Here is a 19,461-nt window from a genome sequence, read left to right on the forward strand (position 1 = left end):
CCAGGCGCCCCTAGAAGTAAAATCTTTATTGTCTATATGCGTAACTTCAGAACTACTTGAGGTGCAAAGTATATTACAATATCATTTATTAACCTTGCATTTTGGAGACTGGAATACTATTAATGAAATTGTGAACACAGATAGAAATGGAAGAGCCCTTAATAAGCAGTCTAACTCCATTCCTGTTAGCCAAGACAGATGATGCAAAAACACTCCAGAAGTAAGTGGTCCACACAGTTCTCAGGAGCCTAAGTGGGAGTGTAAGTAAGCCAGCTATCCAAAGGTCTTCCTAGATCACCTATTTTACTAGTTTTCTGCAGATTTAGAGAACAGTTTTAAAAATCTTTCTTAGGGGCACCTCGGTGGCTCAGTCGTTAAACGTCTGCCTTCAGCTCAGGTCATGATCCCAGGGTCCTGGGACTGAGCCCCGCATCGGGCTCCCTGCTCCACGGGAAGCCTGCTTCTCCCTCTCCCACTCCCCCTGCTTGTGTTCCCTCTCTCGCTGTGTCTCTCTGTGTCAAATAAATAAATAAAATCTTTTAAAAAAATAAATAAATAAAAATCTTTCTTAAATCAACTGCTGGATCAGTCTTTGGCCTTGCCTTAGCCAGATTAAACCATTCTCCTTTCTTTGACCTTTTCTCAGAGAAGTTGCAGCAATAATAATTTGCCTTTTTATTAAAAAAAAAAAAAAAGAAATGCTAGCTTAATCTAACCCAGGCATTCTTAACCTAAGAGTATGTGAACTTGGAAGGGAAGAAAAAAATTACACATTTTATTTTCCCTAACCTCTATCAGAAATTTAGCATTTTCTTCCATTACTTCATCACACTTTAAAAAAATAATTGGATAACTATTTCAATGTATTATTTCCTTTATAAGCATATGTATTTTACTTTATGCATTTATTTTGAGAAGGGGTCTCTCGGGTTCAGTAAAGGCCCATGGCAAAAGAAAAAAAAAAAAGGTTACACTCTGATAAGGGTGGTTGGCTAATCTTTAAATGAAAATTCTCATGATTGTGTTTTGTTTTCTTCCATTGAAGGTAACAGTGACTAATGTACTTCATTTAATGTACTGTTGTGCTCTTAGGTTTATGTACAAGTTAATAAAGAAGCAGCAGATAATAAAAATATAGCAAAATCAGCACATGAGTTCTTCCAGCGATTAGAACTGGGTGACACCCAAGCACTTGCACTGTGGCAGAAATTTCGGGACCTCAGCGTAGAAGAATACATGCGGATTTACAAGGTGCCCACCTACTCTCCTGCTCTCCTGTGATGGGTGCAGCTCTTGATGGTACTACTGAGTAGTGAAGTTGCTTTTTTTTTTTTTTTTTAAGTAATCTCTACACCCAACGTGGGGCTTAAGCTCAAAACCCCAAGATCAAGAGTCCCGTGCTCTTCCGCTTCTTTTTTTTAAAATAGGCTCCACACCCAACGTGGGGCTTGAACGCACAACCCTGAGATCAAGAGCCATATGCTCTGCTGACAGCCAGCCAGGCGCCCTGTGAACGTCCTTCTAAAGCTCGTGTTTTAAAACTAGATTTGTCATTCAGTTGAAAATTAGGACTCAAATACTATTCTTTGGGCTGGAAGTTAGAGCTTCAAAAAAATCCTGTGAACTTCACAGGCAAATATCAGGTGGCATTCTGGTCTTTGTTTCAGTCTGGCTTCTCTTTTCTCTCTTCTGTTCATTCCTTCACTTTTTCTTAATCGTTTTTTTTCCCCTTTCACTTCCTTAGGCTTGTATGTGATACATATAAATTTGTTCATTTAATAACCATTTTAGGGGGTGGGAAAAATACAACAGTGAATAAAGAAAATATAAGTCCTTCTGTCATGGACTTTACAGTCCAGCATGGAGACAGAGAGCAAATTAACCAAATTAAAGACAATGGGAATTCAAGAAGAACATATACAGTCTGTTAGGGGGTAATGATGCTATGGAGAAAAATGAAGCAGGGGAGGGGAGACGGAGTATGTTGTCTGTGGGTGGGATGAAAAGAGTTTTGTCAAAGAAATCCACGCAGCTGGAGTAAGGAAGCAGGACGAAAAGCAGAAGGAGAGGAGCTTGAAGAGGTTGTAGGGTGGGGCATGATGTGGGACATTCTCCAGGGCTGTCCAGTTCGGCTTCTTGCTGTGATAGACCTGTTCTGTGATGTGCTGTCCAGCATGGTCGCCACTAGCCTTGGGTGGCTGTTGAGCACTTGAAGCGTGAGTAGTGTTACTAAGAGACTAAATTTTCAGTTTTATTTAATTTGAATAGCCACGTGGGCCGAGCAACTGCCGTATCGGACAACACAGTACTATTGTGAGGACTTGACTGGTGTGGGAGGAGTTATTAGAAGGTTTGATGCAGAAGAGTGACTTGATATAATTCTTATTTTCCCCATCTGTGTGACAGACTGTAGAGTATCCTATCTTGTCTTGTAACTTTGTTTTTGAACCCTTTTAGCGTCTAGGAGTACACTTTGATGAATACTCCGGAGAATCATTTTATCGTGAAAAATCTCAAGAAGTCTTAAAGTTGCTGGACAGTAAAGGACTCCTGCAGAAAACAGTGTACGGTTGGGTTACTATTCTTTAGTGAAGTTATTTCTTCCTTGAAAAAATTGGTATTGGTGTAGTTTCTCAGGACAACAGAATGTGGTGTGCAGCCTTCCTGGCATTTTTTGTAGTGCTTTTTGCTGTTCAGAGTACTTTTCTACATATAGTATTCTGCCATGAGAAAATCCTGGTAAGGCTGGAAGAAATATCTGCTCTTCACAGTGCAGAAACTGAAGCACAGAAAGTACAAAAGACCGGCCTGCTGTCACACAAGCTGATAACGATAGAACTGGAAAAAGGAAAGAACTCGCATCTTCCTACTCAGCCCTGCCTTTTTAAAAAACCGTATCCTGTTCAAAATGGATTTAAGGGGCCTTATGTAAATAAGTATAATACAAACTTTTGAAAGAATAAAATGAAGAAAACAGGAAGCAGGGGCAGAAAAACTAATACAGAATCAGGAATGATAATGGCATGTCGTATATTGGGATGCTGTTCCCTTACTTACGCTAGATTTCTAATTTAGCTTTGCGCTTCCTGTCAGCCAAACAAAATAGTACCAGTCATAGGAGCCCAGGCATCTGTAATATAGAAGCAAACCAGTTGCTTAGAAGTGCCAGTTTTCATAGTACCAAAGAGTACTTTCTCTCATCATCTTTATGAGGAAGACATGGAGAATGTGGTTCATAACATCCTCAGTAATTTCCCTAAGGCAAATTCTTAGATTGCCATATACAGATTCTAATTTTTGATAAGACAGGGAAGACAGTAACAAAATTCCATGGTTTATTACTCAAGAGTATTTTTTGGCATGTTAAAAATTAGCCCAATATTGAATGCTATAATTTGATTAGAAGAATATGATGTTTCATGGTTAAACTGCGGTTGAAATCTCATTTTTCAACTGGGAATGTTAAAGACTTATCTAAGTACCTTATCCAGAGCTACAGAGTTTAGAAAGACAGGATAACCAAATATTAATTACATCATACCTACCCACTCTTAATAGATTCATGGTTAGATTCCTTCGTGTTTTCCTTCGTTGTTGGTTATACTGCTTACTGTTACTTATGTAATAAAAAGTAGCTTCTGGTTTGCCAAAGATAATGTTATAGATACTGTCCTTTTAAAGGTCTTAATTTATTCTGTTTCTTCAGAGTTACCTTTTTTGTACTTGTAGAAAAGGAACAGCTATAGTGGATCTTTCTGGGAATGGTGACCCCTCCTTAATTTGTACTGTAATGCGAGGCGATGGCACTTCTCTCTATGCAACCAGGTTTGTATCCAATATGAAGTTCAACATCAGAATGCATATGACTTCATGTTCTTTGTTGTAGCATCAGTGCTAAAACAATCATTTTATCCTCAAAGCTGTTACCCAGTCCCAGTTTCTAAATCTCCTGCTCTCATCACTTCAAAATGTATTTATTGGGTTTCTGTTTATTGCCAGTTATAGTTCCTGGAAAGTTTTGATATCATCAGAAAAGTGACTGAAAAAACTATTTACAGTTAGTTAAACATTATAGGATTTCCACAGCTGAATACATTGTTCTACAAACTGTAAAACTGGGGTACCACATAGTAACTATAAATACTTTCCAATTGTACATTGGCAGGAAATGTATACTAGAAGGTGGTCATAGTGGCTCAGTGGTGTCCTCTCTCTGTCAAGACCATCTTACATGCACATAAGTATCAGTCCTCATTCTGACTGATAAAATTGGCCAAGGGAGAAGTAGGCCGTGTTGCCTTTTTTTTTTTTCATCTTTCTCCATGACTGACCCCTATGGAAAGGAACGGTCTCTGTTAATCAGTAAGAACTGGATTTATCAAGCACACTTATATCTGGGACAAAGCCAATAGGAAGAAGAAGATAGGACCATAAAAAAGGCACACAAGCCGGGGCGCCTGGGTGGCTCAGTCGGTTAAGCGTCTGCCTTCGGCTCAGATCATGATCCCAGGGTCCTGGGATCGAGTCCCGCATCGGGCTCCCTGCTCAGCGGGAAGCCTGCTTTTCCCTCTGTCTGCCACTCCCTCTGCTTGTGCGCTCTCTCTCTCTCTCTCATTCTCTCTCTCTCTGGCAAATAAATAAAATCTTAAAAAAAAAAAAAAAAAGCACACAAGCCAACCCGGCTATACTCAGGCTCTGTTGGCAAAAGGCTGTAGTGTCTTCCAGGCTGGAGTTTTATACTGGATCGTAAACCCACTTTTATAGCATAGTTAAAGAAATGATATTTACTGTTCTTGTTAACTACCGTCATTTGTTCCAAACAGCTTTATATAACCACCTGATTCTCTTCCTGTGCCTTAGAAAATTGATCCCTACTTTCTCTACTTTTTGGCATTTCCCTTTATCAATTCCATACAATTGGAGTTAGGAAGTGAGAAGAACCTATGTATATAAGAAGTACATTTCCTTTTCTAGATTAAAAAATAATAGTAGAAAAATATTTTGTGCCAACCAATTATTGCTGGACAGATTACCTAAAGAAACCCTTGAGCAGTGGCTATAAGAAATGTTTACACTCAGATCAGACACTCCACATCCTAATGATTACAGCTGTCCTGATTCGGTTATCTGTCTTGGGCTAACATTCATTAGGTCTAGATTTTTCTGTGTATTTACCTTAATACCTATACTTTGTCTTTTCTCTTTGGGAGAGTAATTGTGTTTTTTGCCACTTGTTGAAATGTTTGATTTTTCACCTCTAACTTTAGTTTCTGCCCTTTCAGTGGGTTCCTTATAGAATACATCTATATATATGGATGTGAATGAAAGGAGTTGTTAGAACAGACAAAAGTGCAGGAGAACACTGACAAGAGCACAGGCGGAGGCTGGAGACCTAGAGTTTTGTTCTGAGACCACAACTACCACTTACCCTCTCTGGGCCATGGGTCCCTACTTTGAAATAAGAGGCCTGAAGTAAATGACCTGGCATTCCTTCCTGCTTTCAAATTCAGGTTCTACAAACTCAGCCTAGAGCTTTTTTTCTTTTTCTTTTTCTTTTTTTTTTTTAGAGATTTTATTTATTTATTTGACAGAGAGAGAGACACAGCGAGAGAGGGAACACAAGCAGGGGGAGTGGGAGAAGGAGAAGCAGGCTTCTGGCAGAGCAGGGAACCCAGCCTGGGGCTCAATCCCAGGACCCTGGGATCATGACCTGAGCCGAAGGCAGACGCTTAACAACTGAGCCACCCAGGTGCCCCTAGAGCTTTTTTTATATTCTCCTTTTTTATTTCATTGGACCAAAAGGCTTCTCCTTGTTTTGTCCTTGGCCCAAACCAAAAATCCAATAGGGGTGTATATTTGTGACTTCATCTGGGGGATAATCTATACTTGTGTTCACAACCTTTTTTTTTTTTTTTTTTCATTGTAGCCCTGCTGTCAGGAACCTTTTTAGCCTATTTTTCCTACTTCCCCACCTCATGAAATTTTAATATCACAGATATCCTGTACATCTGTATGTATTGTATGCATGTATGTGCTTTATACATAGAGTAAGATTTGGGGGCGCCTGGGTGGCACAGTCGGTTAAGCATCTGACTCTTGATTTTGGCTCAGATCGTGATCTCAGGGTCATGAGATTGAGCCCTGCATTGGCTCCACACTCAGTGTGGAGTCTGCTTAAGACTCTCTCTCCCAATCCTTCTGCCCACCCGCCCCCCGCTTGCACGCTCTCTCTCTCAAAATAAATAAATCTTTTAAAAAAAAAAAAAAAGGTGAGATTTTTGTTGTTCCTTAAGAGCCAGCTTTTGCCTCTGTTGCAAATGCATGCTCTATGTTATATTAGGATCACAAGATGGGGACTAAAGACATTTTGATGATCCCCAACATTTCAAAAGATCTAGGAACTTTTGAAATCTTCCCACGTCATATATTGTTAACCAAATATAGCTTTAATTTTAAATTTCAGTATTTTCATAATTTCGACTTGAAATTTCATAGTTTATGGTTTGTTTTTCATTAATTCATACTGGATGCAAACTGAGTCTTTCGTACTTAATCAGAGAAAGAAGAGTTGAATTTTTGTCAAGGGACTTCATGGTCTTTTACAGTGCTTTAGAAGGTATTGCTTATGACTGATTGAAGACTTTGAAAGTCCTTGATAGTGCTAATAGAAGAGTAGCTAAAAGGGCACCTGGGTGGCTTAGTCGCTGGGCGTCCGCCTTCGGCTCAGGTCATGATCTCATCAGGGTCCTGGGATTGAGCCCCGCATCGGGCTCCCTGCTCCGCGGGAAGCCTGCTTCTCCCTCTCCCACTCCCCTGCTTGTGTTCCCTCTATCGCTATCTCTCTCCATCAAATAAATAAATAAAATCTTAAAAAAAAAAAAAAAAAGAGTAGCTAAAAGATACCAGTGTAGCTGCCACATCACCTGTGTTTTGAATATGTTCTTTAAGAAAAAAAAGAAAGTATACTGCAGAAAAGTGACACTTAGGTGATTCTTCCCAGTAGAGGCTTAATTAACAAATCATTAAGCATTTACCTACAGACACTTTGCCTAGAGCTATTTTAGTTAGTTATTACTACTTTTCCCAGAGTTTATATTTATTTTGTTTTTTTTAATCTTCCACAGTACTTTTATTATTATTGCTTTTCCCAAAGCTATTTTTATTACTATTACTTCATATCAAAGTATGGTATTGGGATTATATAATCATGGGTAGTAGGGGGTATAATAGGACTTCTTAATTAGAAAAGCCTCATTACTCTTAAATAGGTAAAACAAATTTTTACCCAGATCTGCTTAGTAACTCTTAATCTATGGCCTTTTTTTTTTTTTCAGAGATCTTGCAGCTGCTATAGATCGAATGGACAAGTATAATTTTGATACAATGATTTATGTGGTAAGTAATCACAATAAAAAGTTATGATCTCTACCTGATGAAAACCGCAAAGATAGAAATTATATACCATGTTGAAAAACTATGGAAAAATAATTTTGTCAAAATATAAAAGGAATTCGGTTTTAAGTTTAAGGTGGAAACCACTATGTTAAAAGAAAAACAAAACTTAGAAGTGAAAACATTCACATTGCATCATAATTTTTTAAAAATTACCCAAATCGGGAAAATGGTTATGTAAAATGAGTATGTACAGGTTACCATAATGCACTTTTTAAAAAATAACTTTATTTTAAATATTTAAGACTCACAAGTTTTAAAATAGTACAGAGTTTCCATGGACGCTTCACCCAGCCTTCTCCAAAGATAATATCTTACATAACCATAGTACTTTGTCTATACCAGGAAACTGACATTGGTAAAGACCTTAGTTAAATTCCACCAATTTTGGGGCACCTGGGTGGCTCAGTCAGTTAAGCATCTGACTCTTGATTCCCGCTCAGGTCATGATCTCAAGGTCCTGAGATTGAGCCCCGCACCAGGCTCCGCCGCTTCTCTCCCACTCTCTCTCCCTCTGCCCCTCCTCCTGCTTGCACATACACACACTCTCTCTCTCTCTCTCCCCCTCACTAAAATAAATAAAATCTTCTAAAAAAAGAAATTCCACCAATTTTTACATTTACTTGTGTGTGGGCCTAGATATGTTGGGGGGGGGGGCTTGTGAAATTGTATCACATGTAGATCACATAACCATCATAACATTCAGAATAGACAACTGTTCCATCATGAAACAAACTCCCTTTTGGCAACCACTTAATAATTACCCTTTACCCCCTACCCTAACCCCTGGCAACCATTGCTCTGTTCTCCATCATGACAGTGTTGTCACTTTGAAAATGTTATATAAATGGAATCACAGTAGGTAATCTTTTGAGATTGGCTTTTTTCACTCAGCATAATGAATGCCTTTTGAGATCCACCCAAGCTGTTGTGTGCATCAGTAGTTTGTCCCTTTTATTGCTAAGGGTTATTCTGGCCTCTTCCCTTTCCTTCCTCTCCATGTGCAACTTCCCTTTCCCCTCAGAAAAAAAGTTGCCATTAAATATCTTATTAGAGCTGAGCTTTGTCCTTGGAGATAAAGGTCATGATAGCTGAAGGAGAAAGAATTTAAATAGAATACTCAGGAGATTAAAGTTCATATTTCCTCTTGACTCAGTGGAGTGCTGCAGCTTTTACTTTCTTCTCACTCAGCTTAGACCTTCTACTGGCATCTTCTTTGTGTACTTATTTAAAATACATCAGTTGACAATGACTCTAGTGTGTCAAAACTCAAATATTTTGATTTATGCCCCACCTATTTTTGTAGGTTAACTTATCATTGTTATTTTAAATATATATTTTTTTTCCCAAGACAGATAAAGGGCAAAAAAAGCATTTTCAGCAGGTGTTCCAAATGCTGCAGATCATGGGATATGACTGGGCAGAAAGGTAATGTCTGCATGGTTCGTAACTGTCTGTTCAAGATCATTAAGGATTTGTTAGGTCAGCCAAGTCCCAAAATATACCAAATTGTTAAAGGTCGTCATTCAGATTTCACTTATATATTTCAAGGTATCAGTGTAGAAGCAGGTTTGTTTTTTACATTGACTTATGTCCTGGTGATACTCATTTCTAACTTAAAAACATTTAACAAATGTGTCTTTATTAGACATCTGCTCTCAGTGGCTTGATTTCCAAAATTCTTAATCCCTCCTTTTTTTTCCACAAAGGCAACTAGTAATTTAATCACATCGTAGTGATTATCTCTGTAAAATGAAGCTGTGTGTTTAACATCTTTTGTGGCATATAACAAATCACATCCTATTTCAGTTGATTAATTTTGAAAAGTCCCTCTAAGAGAGTTGAAGTTCAGACTACTCTGTGAAAGGGTATTATCGTATGCTTTGATCATCCGTTCTTTTCTCTTCCATTTCAGGTGCCAGCACTTGCCCTTTGGAGTGGTGCAGGGAATGAAGACTCGAAGAGGAAATGTTACTTTTCTGGAAGATGTTCTAAATGAGATTCGCTCGAGGATGCTACAGAACATGGCTTCTGTTAAGAGTGAATTCACTTTACTGTTGTTACAGTCATAACTTATGTGCCACTTGGATGTTTTGCGGGACTTCTGTGCAGCGCGATTGATTTTGACCATCTCTCTCTTCACTTTCACTAACCTTGTCAAAAATAGCTCGGGCTAATTAGAGGTGCCAGAGGTTTTAGACTTGCTGCTTGGTGTCATTCAGTTCAATAATCTGAATTGATATGACCCTAGGCCTCTTTTCATGGACAGCTTCAGCGTTGTCATTCCACTCTTGGAGTGGTTATGTGAAATTCCCATGTTATGTTATAGGAAACAGGTCACAAGTACTCATGGCTTTGTTTAACCTTGGAAAAGTATAAGTACCAGTTTTAAGCTAATGTCTCATAAGGGATATTTATGAGAAAGGTGAATTTGTGTTTCTTTCCTTTTAATGTAGGCAAGGGAGTGTCTTTATCCAAGGTAAATTAGCCCAAATTAGGAAAGTAAATTGCCCACTGTGAACCTGTTTGTTCTTCTTACTGGCAGCATACATTTTTGGCAGATGTTATCAGAATCCCTGATTCTGTACAGTTTCATGTAAGTTAAAGATAGCTGCCTTTGTCTGTTCCAGCTACCAAAGAACTGGAGAACCCACAGCAGACTGCAGAGAGGGTCGGGCTCGCCGCACTCATTATTCAGGTCTGTTAAGACTGCCGCCTGTGAGACCCTTTTGTTTGGTACCAGAACAAACCCCAGTGCTAAAAATGTACTCTTGTCATTCTAGGACTTCAAAGGTTTACTCTTATCTGACTATCAGTTCAGCTGGGATCGTGTTTTCCAGAGTCGTGGGGACACAGGAGTCTTCCTGCAGTACACGCATGCCCGCCTCCACAGGTGAGGGGCGTCTGCTGGAAACGCGGAGACCCTCTCTCCTTACCAGCGTGGGGCGGGGCTGGTGTGCTCTGAAGACCAAAGGTCCTGTTTGCTAGGCTTCTCCAGTATCTCATATCCAAAACTAGTTAGAAGGACAGTGGGCCACCTGTTAGGTTTGGTTTTTCAAATATTTATTGAGCATCTCTGTAAGAAGTGCTTTTATGTATATTACCTTATTCAGTACTCAGAATAACGCTGCCAAAGAATATACTCCCATTTTCAGAGGAAGAAACAGAGTTGGGAAAAATTGAGGCATTGTGACAAACTTGCAATTATGTGTCGTTGGATGACTTGTTTAATCCTTTGTTGTTTTTAAACTTTTGATAACAGTTTGGAAGAGACTTTTGGATGTGGTTATCTAAATGATTTCAACACTGCTTGTTTACAAGATCCACAGTCTATTTCCATTCTCCAGCATCTTCTCAGGTATGGTTTTCTAGTAGTATTGAGTCTGCACCTGCTTAGTGAAATGACTGCTGATGGTTTGCTGACCACTGGAGTGAACAAGCCAGTAGCTGGCTCCTGCCACCAGACAGCACTTTCCCGAAGGTCTGGCCAGAAAGGGATTACCTGCCCTTTGAAGGCGGACAAAAGAGGACACAGTTAAGGTCAGTCCTTGGGACTTAAAAATATCCCTGCTGCATCAGTACAGGTGCCTGACGTCCTCTGGGTCATGTTCTGAGAATGGAAACCTGGTAAAAGCATAAACTTTTAGTTTTGGAAAAGATCTCCTCACCGTCTTTGGTAAGTGAGGGAAAAGCGCTGCCTGTGTGCAGCTCCCGTGAAACCGTTCAGTCCTTCATCTGCCTCATGGTTTCCATTCACAGTCTCCGATATCTCCTTGATGCCCTGACGCTGGGCAAGGGACCACACCTTTGAGCTCTCACAAGCGTTGGTGGCGAAGCCGGACTTGTCAGGAGATAGTAGTCTCTGGAAAGGATGTGGGTAGTTAAGGCAGTTTTCTCTGATTGCCACACAGTGGTCAGTGGCTCTTTCCTGGGATCAGAGGAGTCCGTTTTCTCACATTTGACTAATTTGTCAGAAAAAATAAGCCAACCTGGTTTTCTTGGTATTGAAGGTAGACTCTGTTTGCTAGTTTCTAGATTATGGTCCTAAACATGGCTGTAGGCTTTTTACATTCAGTTTAAAGCCTGAGTCCTTGTTCTGGGCAAGGCCTAAGGGATATCAAAATGATTTAGAAAGTACCTGCCATCAAGGAATTTGTAAGAAAGAAAAATGTGCCTTTACCTTCAAATGCACACAAGGTCTTTTTTCATATGCCTTCTACTCTTTTTTTAGAGAGAGCAAGAGCGCGGTAGGGGCAGAGGGAGAAAGAGAGAGAAACTTAAACAGGCTCCACGCTGGGCAAGGAACCTGATGCAGGGCTCAGTCTCACGACCCCAGGATCACAACCTAAGCTGAAACCTCAAGAGTCAGATGCTCAACCGAATGAGCCACCCAGGCACCCCTATACCTTCTACTCTTAATGCTGTCCAGTCAACCTTACATCCAAGATCTTAACATCTTAGCTTAGTGTAATATGTGCAGTCTTCCCTCACCAACCGTTCCTGTCATCTTTCTTTTAGGTTCGACGAGGTGCTTTGTAGATCATCTCAGGACCTTCAACCCAGGCACATTGTCAGTTACCTTCTAACTCTAAGGTACTTTATAACCTTGCTGTTTTCAGGTATTAAAGACATCAGAGACCAGATCTGACAAAGAACCTTTGTTTCTTCTAAAGTTTTCCTATAAACAAATCCCTTGGCCTAAAAAATGAGATGCCTTAAGTTACAGGAATTCTTGCTTCATCTTTGCAAATCAGCAATTAATGTTCATTTATTCATTCAGTGATATAAGGTGCAGTCACTGCAGTCTGGTGATAGGAAACAACAGTTTCATCACAGGTAGTTACATAACAGCACATACGTGCTCGGATAGAGTGGACATAGGAGACAGTGTTAGGGCACTCAGCCCGGCCTTGACGGGTGAAAGAGGGCTTCTCGGAGGAGAGGAGTCGATATTAATCAGGAGAAGCAAGGTGGAAGAAAAAGAAGAAAAAGCCCAGAGTGGAGCAAGAACATGCTACATTAATGGAACTACAAGCATGGTCCTGGGAGGGGTGAAAAATGAGTGTGTCAAGGCCTTTTTGCATGTATTAAGGCATTTCAGCTTATTTTCAGGGCAGTGGAGTCCATAAAAAGACTAAACAGCGACACAGAAAAATCAGTCAGCTAGAGAGTAGAGGATGAATTGGAAGGCAAATCGGTTTAATAGGAATTTCAGAGTAGCTGTTTCAGAAACTCTGAATAGAAGTTGAGTATCTTCTAGAGCAACTACTGTATCTTTCTATAAATCTATTTAAGAAAGGAAATATTTGCTTTTAGTCATGATTTACTGAAATCAGATTTATTGGTACTGTTCTCTTGATTATCCTTTTTACCTGTCTTCCCCAGATTTAAATAAATGTTTTTCCTTTAAATTCTACTGAGTCATAGAGAAATAAAGAAGCCAGAAAGTCTAATTAAATGTCAGTTAATCATTGAAATCAATGTCAGAAGCATCATTTCTCTAGCATATTATTCTATTTGCTGCTCTACTTAATCAGAAAAAATACTTTAGAGAAGAGTGGCCAGTGTGTGTGCAGTGGACCGATAACTAGTCTTACCCCGCCTCCTCACCGTACAGAGGGGGGATGTCCAGGTCATGTTAATAGCTTTCATCCTAAAAGAAGCCTAGATGAGAAAAACTAATCTTTAGAAAGGAATCCCCTATCTTTGTGAAGCAGTGAAATCATAATCTTAAGAACTTGAGGTATTACGACCAAAATCTAAAGTTTTAGTTTAATGTGTTTTACTTTTCCTGTTACAGAAAAGCAGTGAATTCGAGTCTCAGCTTCAGTGTTGCACACATCCTTTACTGGCTCTGGGCTTTGATATCCTTAAGTTGAGGGAGTAAGATATCAAGCTTATGTGTTACCACAGGAAATGACGACTGGTCTTCATTTCTTTCTTCCCGTTTCAGTCATCTTGCTGCTATGGCACACAAGACACTGCTTATAAAAGACAGTCCTCCCGAAGTGGCTGGGGTACGCTAAGTGTTTTCTGTGTAATCTCTGCATCCTCCGATTAATGTTACTGAGGCAGTCTTGTAAATGTTCCTAAAATAGCATCTTGTGGTTCGGCTACAGTAGTGTACTTATGGACTCAGGTGGTAATTAGAATTGGACTGTAACAGTGTTGATATACTTTCCAACACTGGACTATGAAACGCATCTTCCTACATCAAGTGTTCGGGTGAGGAGTTCCCCTCATCTGGAGCTATACTTCGGATATAATGATACCGTCACTCCCACTCCCCAGCTCTTGGGTAACAGTCATATTATAAGATATGCTAGGAATTTGTCTTCCCTTGCCGACAGCAAACACTGGAGCACTCTGAGATACTGTTCCTACTTTAAATTAGAAGAAAGTTAGAATTACTTTTAAAAATGTTCTTTATTCACTTATAGTTAGCCTGTTGTTGAACTGAACATTTAATCATTCTTTGTTTTATTTCATAGGCCAGACTTCATCTTTTCAGAGCTGTGCGTTCTGTCCTAGCCAATGGAATGAAACTTCTTGGAATAACACCTGTATGTAGAATGTAATTTCTAATTAAAATAGCTTTCTAAATACCGAGTGAATTCTAGTTATCTATTCTTATATGCCTTGTTTAGAATTTAAACTGTTATTCTGTATCAGAATCTATGTTTTAGTAAGCCTAAGTGATTTCTCAACTTATTAAATCTTTATCTAAAAAAAAATCACTTGAGTTCCCTGCTGGTCAGTAAGTACTAAACAGAGTTTTATAAAACTAACCCAAATCTTCTAAAATTCACTGCAGTCTAATGGGGATAAAAGATTAGATTTTAAGCTCCAGCTTGAGGTTTTCACCGCATCATTCTTCCAGAAACTGTTTTTATAAGTGAGATTACCTCATGTTTGCATCAGATAAAATTGATAAAAGCAGTTTCAATTTTCTTATAATAATGGCTAGTTCTGAATCAATTTAGGGAGACCAGACTTAAACCTTTTTGCCTATACAGCCGACAACCACTCCCAGAGAACAGATGTCATGCTTATCTTTCATTGATCTGTACAGGTAACTCTTACTGCATGAACTTGGGAACTGAATAGATTGGAGTAACAAGGAATTACTTGTACACATATTGTACTAGGATCTTTTTATAAAAATTAGTCCATTAGTTAAACCCGAATTTGAAATGGAGTTTCTCAAACCATTTCTTTCATGTACCTGCATATTGGTCATGATTTGGTTAAGTGGGATGTGGTCTGTTCAGTCAGTACGGCTATCCTCATCTGCCAGTATTTCCATTCAGACTGCTATCATTTATCCTAAATGTTGCTACTAGAAGCCTTCTGAATATTACTGACAATCTACTTTTACGAATAGAGAAGCAAATTAGCATGAACCAAAGCTTCTCTAGTTGAATGAACATAGTTTTATATTGGCAAGTATGGTACACCTTCTTAGTCCTAGAGAAGACTTGTCCACGCAGTCTCAATTTTAAATGCGTTAGCTTCCAGAATACTAATTTTTACTTAAAGTATCATCATTTCCTTAGCACAAACCAGCCATGGAATAAAAATGTACAATTGGGACATGTTTTTCATGTCCTATATCCTTCTCTACTTATCTGGAAAAATGTTCCCCTTCCCAGATCTGTGGTAGCCACTTCAGTATTTGAATCTTGAGTGAAATGACACGGGGACAGGGATGGTTAGAGCCCAGTCTTTCCAAAAGCAGCTCCCTGAAAAGATCGTACATTATCTCCTACAACCTAGAGCCCTACTGCCCTGATTGTAGTCCTTATAAACTCTGGTTTTTGCTGAAGGCTAGCCAAGAGAACCCTAAAATTCCAACATAGAAAAAATGAAAAATTTAATGTTTCGGGTTTTTTTACATTTTGCATTATCTTAACTTAATGGTTATAATCACAATACAAAAAGTGTTCATAGATTCCATATAAATAAATTAAGTTTATTGCTGAATTTTCCCACTAACATTATAGAAAATTTTTTTAAAAACACTGAAATTTCACAAATTGACAGCCCAGTAGTTTTAAACATACTTTATAAAAAAAAGTACAAAAGTGACATTAGAAATATTTTTTGAAGAAAAGTAGATCTAACTGCAAAGAAACATGAATCCAGACAATGAATGGCACAAATACAGCACTTACAGGAGTACTCATTCACCACCTAGAAGTCATTGTCTGCATTATGAAATAGATTCAGTTTGAGAAGTTACACATTCAGTTTGTTTCTGAACTAGCCTATCTTGGTTTTGCCTGTCTTTTGTAAGAAAAGAGCTAAGTCTTTGCTGCTGGGATGAAAATACTGTACACGAATTGGAGAACAAGGAGGGGTCGTCCTTCTCCCCTGGTACCTGAACAAGAAAACAGTTCGTACAGAAATGGCTTTGGCACTTTAACCCTTAACCTTGTCCCAAACCTTGTTACTTGAATATTGTATCCTCACATGATTTTTTTTTTTTTTAACACCACACCTCCCCATACTTTTTATATACATTATATGTACAATAATAAAATTCTTTCATTCTAAAACAAAACAGGTTGACCCAAAACAGGCCACATTAAATCTTTGTAGCAACTCACTCAGATAGTTTTCTTCTTAATTCTTATGACACAGTTAACATACTGTTTTTTGTTTAAGCTACCTTCTGGGATTGACTTAAGGCTCTAGTTTAATGCAATGTAGTCTTGGTAGGAATTGCTTTTGAGGCTGAAATCACACACCACCGACTCTCTCTTTTGAAGCTATTTCTCCCTGTTGGATGGATGTAGTGTCTTGTCTGGGTAATCCATAGAGATATATAGAAACACATACAAGAAGAGTGCCCAGAGCAAAGGTGAGTGCTGAAAAGAAAAAAAAAAAAAAAGCTTAATATGTATTTGTGTCCTTAAAAACTATAACAGTAATCAATTTTAAATTTTGAAATCTTTCAATTACAGGTTTTATACCATTAGGCCATATGAAAAATAAATCTTAAGTGTTCTATTTTTATGATGGTAAGGTTTAGAGAGATAATCAGTTCTAGACCCCATCCCTCAAACCATCCCCCCACCCCCTGCCAAAAAAAGTACAATCGATCAAGGGACTGACTACATGCTTTTCAAGAACACAAGTATGGTCTTTGTCAGTGGTCCAGGACAGGCATACGAACTGCCCTATATGCTAATTTAAAGAAAAGCAGTGGAATGTGGCTTTTCCATGGTACTAAAAACCTGTAGAAGTTCAGAATAAAAGGTAGTTGAGCAAAATTCCAAGTTAGATGACCAATGACTCAAACCAGTGAAGATTTCTGAATAAGAGATAAGGTGATGATTTACTGAATATAATTCCATTTTCTGTTAGCTTTATTTAAAAATCTTAATCCTGAAAATTAGGACATAAGCAATTACAGCTTGTCCAAACTTGACAAGTAGGTATTTTATACATAATCACTTATGTCAAAATCTGTGTCAAAACTGAATAGTCTGTTTAAAACAGAACCATATTCTGTATTCTATAGGAAGTACATCACAATCTCATTAGCTTTAAAAAAAAAAAAAAAAGAGAAATGACATCAAGCTGTGATTTTAGTTCACTCCTAACTAGAGAAGACTAGCTTTGCCTTCAAAAAAGGGCAGTAAGTTATATCTAAATAGAAACCTGGAAGATTGCTAAGATGTTCTAATTAATTTCCTTGACCATCAGTAAGAACACTGACCAAAAGCATTTTTTTATGTTCCCAAGTATTCCTTAGGAACAAAGGCATAAGGATTTGTTGAGCTAAGGAAGGATCAGAACTACAATTGAAAGTTCACCCAAATCAGCTAAGAAATATATCTAAGAGAGGACCTATAAATACTGATGCTGAAATGGTAAGTGGTTGGCCTCATACAGAATACTTACTGTGTGCCAGGCACTATTCTAAGCACTTCACCTGAAACAACCCTAGCAGATGGGTGATCCTGTCAGTCCCATTTTACAGATGAAGAAACTAAGACACAGGTTAAGTAACTTCCCCAAGGCTGCACAACTAATAAATAGTACAGGCAGGATTTAAACCATACTATGAAATGGTTTTTTAAGATTACAGGCTTGGCATTTCTCTATTTGCATTTCTACCAAGAGTAAATTTTAAAATCAAACATAGGTCTCTTAATGTCGATATTTAACAGACTGAGGTATAATTGATCAGTAAAGAAAATGATTATTATAGCACCCTGAAATGTTAAGTCGACATCACTGCTTAAATAAACCTAATGCTGGGTGTGGGCTAGGGGAATATATATTAGAAGAACTAGCCAGAATGCCAGGTACGGTACTGAAATTTGTATTAGTTACATATTAAATGAAACAAAGATATCTTTAATTTAGATTTGGATTTTGCTTCAAAACCAATTAATACCCAAGTCCAAAAGTTAGGAAGGTACAAACTCGGGGAAATGAAAGAATTTTCTGTTCTTGGGGCGCGTGAGTGGCTCAGTTGTTAAGCGTCTGCTTTCAGCTCAGGTCATGATCTCAGGGTCCTGGGAAGGGCAGTAAGTTATATCTAAATAGAAACCTGGAAGATTGCTAAGATGTTCTAATTAATTTCCTTGACCATCAGTAAGAACACTGACCAAAATGCCTTTCATTTAGAACAATAACAATAGCAGAGGTATGATAAAGTATATGATTCAGGCTCCCAGCTCAGCGGGAAGCTTGCTTCCCCTTCTCACACTCCCCCTGCCTGTGTTCCCTCTCTTGCTGTCAAATAAATAAATAAAATCTTTAAAAAAATTTTTTTTTCTATTCTTTCCTCATCATAGAAAGCCTTGTTTAGGGAATGATTGTTTTCAGCAGTGCAATTACAGTAAAGTCCTTGTATTCATTTCCCTGCATACCTAATGACACTATATTCACCCACAAGTAAGAAGTACTCAAGTTGTTTTGTATCTCAAACCTGGGGACTACAAAAGAGCTCCTCAGTAGCCCTCTCATTTTCAGTAGAACCAGCGCCCCCCAGCATAAGCTCCAGGACCACTGCAATCACCTCAGTACTGCTGACCCACATCCCATACAACTAGAAACTAACAAAACAAGGAATTTAGGTAAACACTATGACCAATTGCCATATTTAAGAATAGATGAAATGAATCAACAAGTGGGAAGCTCTTCTATGTTAAAAACTTAAAAATACAAACGAAGACATACTTATCTGTAACCCAAACAGCATCACTGAAGCGATGGTAGAAAGGACAATGGCGGCTGCCGCAGAAAAGCCCTTCATGATGTTGTCTGTGTACTTGACCACAACGGAAGTGTAGAGGCCTCCAACACTTGCAAGAACTTGTATACACAAAGAAAGAAAATCTTAACACGCAAATAATGAAACGTTCTATGATGATGAGTCAATTTTCACCCCCCGAGATGCCATACTAATTTACCTAGGAAAATGCTATTTTCCTTACAAGTAGCCATCTGGGAGAGTTTGTACTAAAATCGAGTAATAGTTACTACAAACAACATTGTTTTTCACATGCCCAGAGGGCTATGTGGTCTACTACTAAATTGTACACATTTAATGCTAACACATCAGATATTTTTGATTGTGAAGGCAAAACTGCTTTGGGATAGCTATGCCACAAAAGTCAGTCAATAAAACCAAAATTACATTTTCAAACTGGTGTTCACAGTATCAAAGGAAGAATTTCAAAATGCTATAAAGGCTTAAAACACAACTTTTTTAAAAAAAAAAGGACTATCCAGAACTTCTAATTCCTGGATACTTACAAATGACAAACCAGACATAGTATGTGTAACCATAGAAAAATCCTTTTTCATTAATTTCCGCTCCATCTGACAAGTAGACGCCAACTAATGTCACAACGATCCCTGAGAGATACATCTGAATGTTTCTCACCCAAAGGGAAGTGTCTGAACTCTTTAAAACTTTTTCAAAATACACTCCTGAAAAAAAAATTAGGTATGCCAATATGAAAGATAGTATTAAAAATTAAAATGCCT

At 38.4% G+C, this 19,461-nt stretch overlaps 2 protein-coding genes across 10 annotated transcripts in view; one reads left to right on the forward strand and one right to left on the reverse strand.

The window, feature by feature from the left end:
* RARS2 (arginyl-tRNA synthetase 2, mitochondrial) overlaps nt 1-14,061 on the forward strand; it is a 58,047-nt gene extending 43,986 nt beyond the window's left edge. For 3 of the 4 annotated variants that reach the window (XM_036094806.2, XM_036094803.2, XM_078055016.1), the window contains 12 exons: nt 1,093-1,251; nt 2,458-2,564; nt 3,730-3,825; nt 7,335-7,395; nt 8,804-8,880; nt 9,368-9,492; nt 10,083-10,150; nt 10,236-10,345; nt 10,715-10,810; nt 11,971-12,045; nt 13,406-13,469; nt 13,944-14,061. In XM_036094806.2, the coding sequence (XP_035950699.2) occupies nt 1,093-1,251; nt 2,458-2,564; nt 3,730-3,825; nt 7,335-7,395; nt 8,804-8,880; nt 9,368-9,492; nt 10,083-10,150; nt 10,236-10,345; nt 10,715-10,810; nt 11,971-12,045; nt 13,406-13,469; nt 13,944-14,030 (1,125 nt within the window). In that variant the 3' untranslated portion in view covers nt 14,031-14,061. The remainder of the gene's footprint in view (nt 1-1,092; nt 1,252-2,457; nt 2,565-3,729; nt 3,826-7,334; nt 7,396-8,803; nt 8,881-9,367; nt 9,493-10,082; nt 10,151-10,235; nt 10,346-10,714; nt 10,811-11,970; nt 12,046-13,405; nt 13,470-13,943) is intronic. The other variant, XM_036094807.2, reaches the window with a different exon arrangement.
* SLC35A1 (solute carrier family 35 member A1) overlaps nt 1-19,461 on the reverse strand; it is a 56,103-nt gene that overhangs the window by 14,733 nt on the left and 21,909 nt on the right. For 3 of the 6 annotated variants that reach the window (XM_036094820.2, XM_036094818.2, XM_036094815.2), the window contains exons 6-7: nt 19,228-19,404; nt 18,649-18,783 (exon numbers count right to left, since the gene is read on the reverse strand). In XM_036094820.2, coding sequence (XP_035950713.1) covers nt 18,649-18,783; nt 19,228-19,404 — 312 coding nt within the window. Of the gene's footprint in view, nt 1-15,403; nt 16,323-18,648; nt 18,784-19,227; nt 19,405-19,461 lie in introns of those variants that run through there. The other 3 variants (XM_036094821.2, XM_036094823.2, XM_078055018.1) reach the window with 3 other exon arrangements.

The sequence above is a fragment of the Halichoerus grypus genome, chromosome 9, assembly GCF_964656455.1.
Source record: "Halichoerus grypus chromosome 9, mHalGry1.hap1.1, whole genome shotgun sequence".
NCBI classification, from domain to species: Eukaryota; Metazoa; Chordata; class Mammalia; order Carnivora; family Phocidae; genus Halichoerus; species Halichoerus grypus.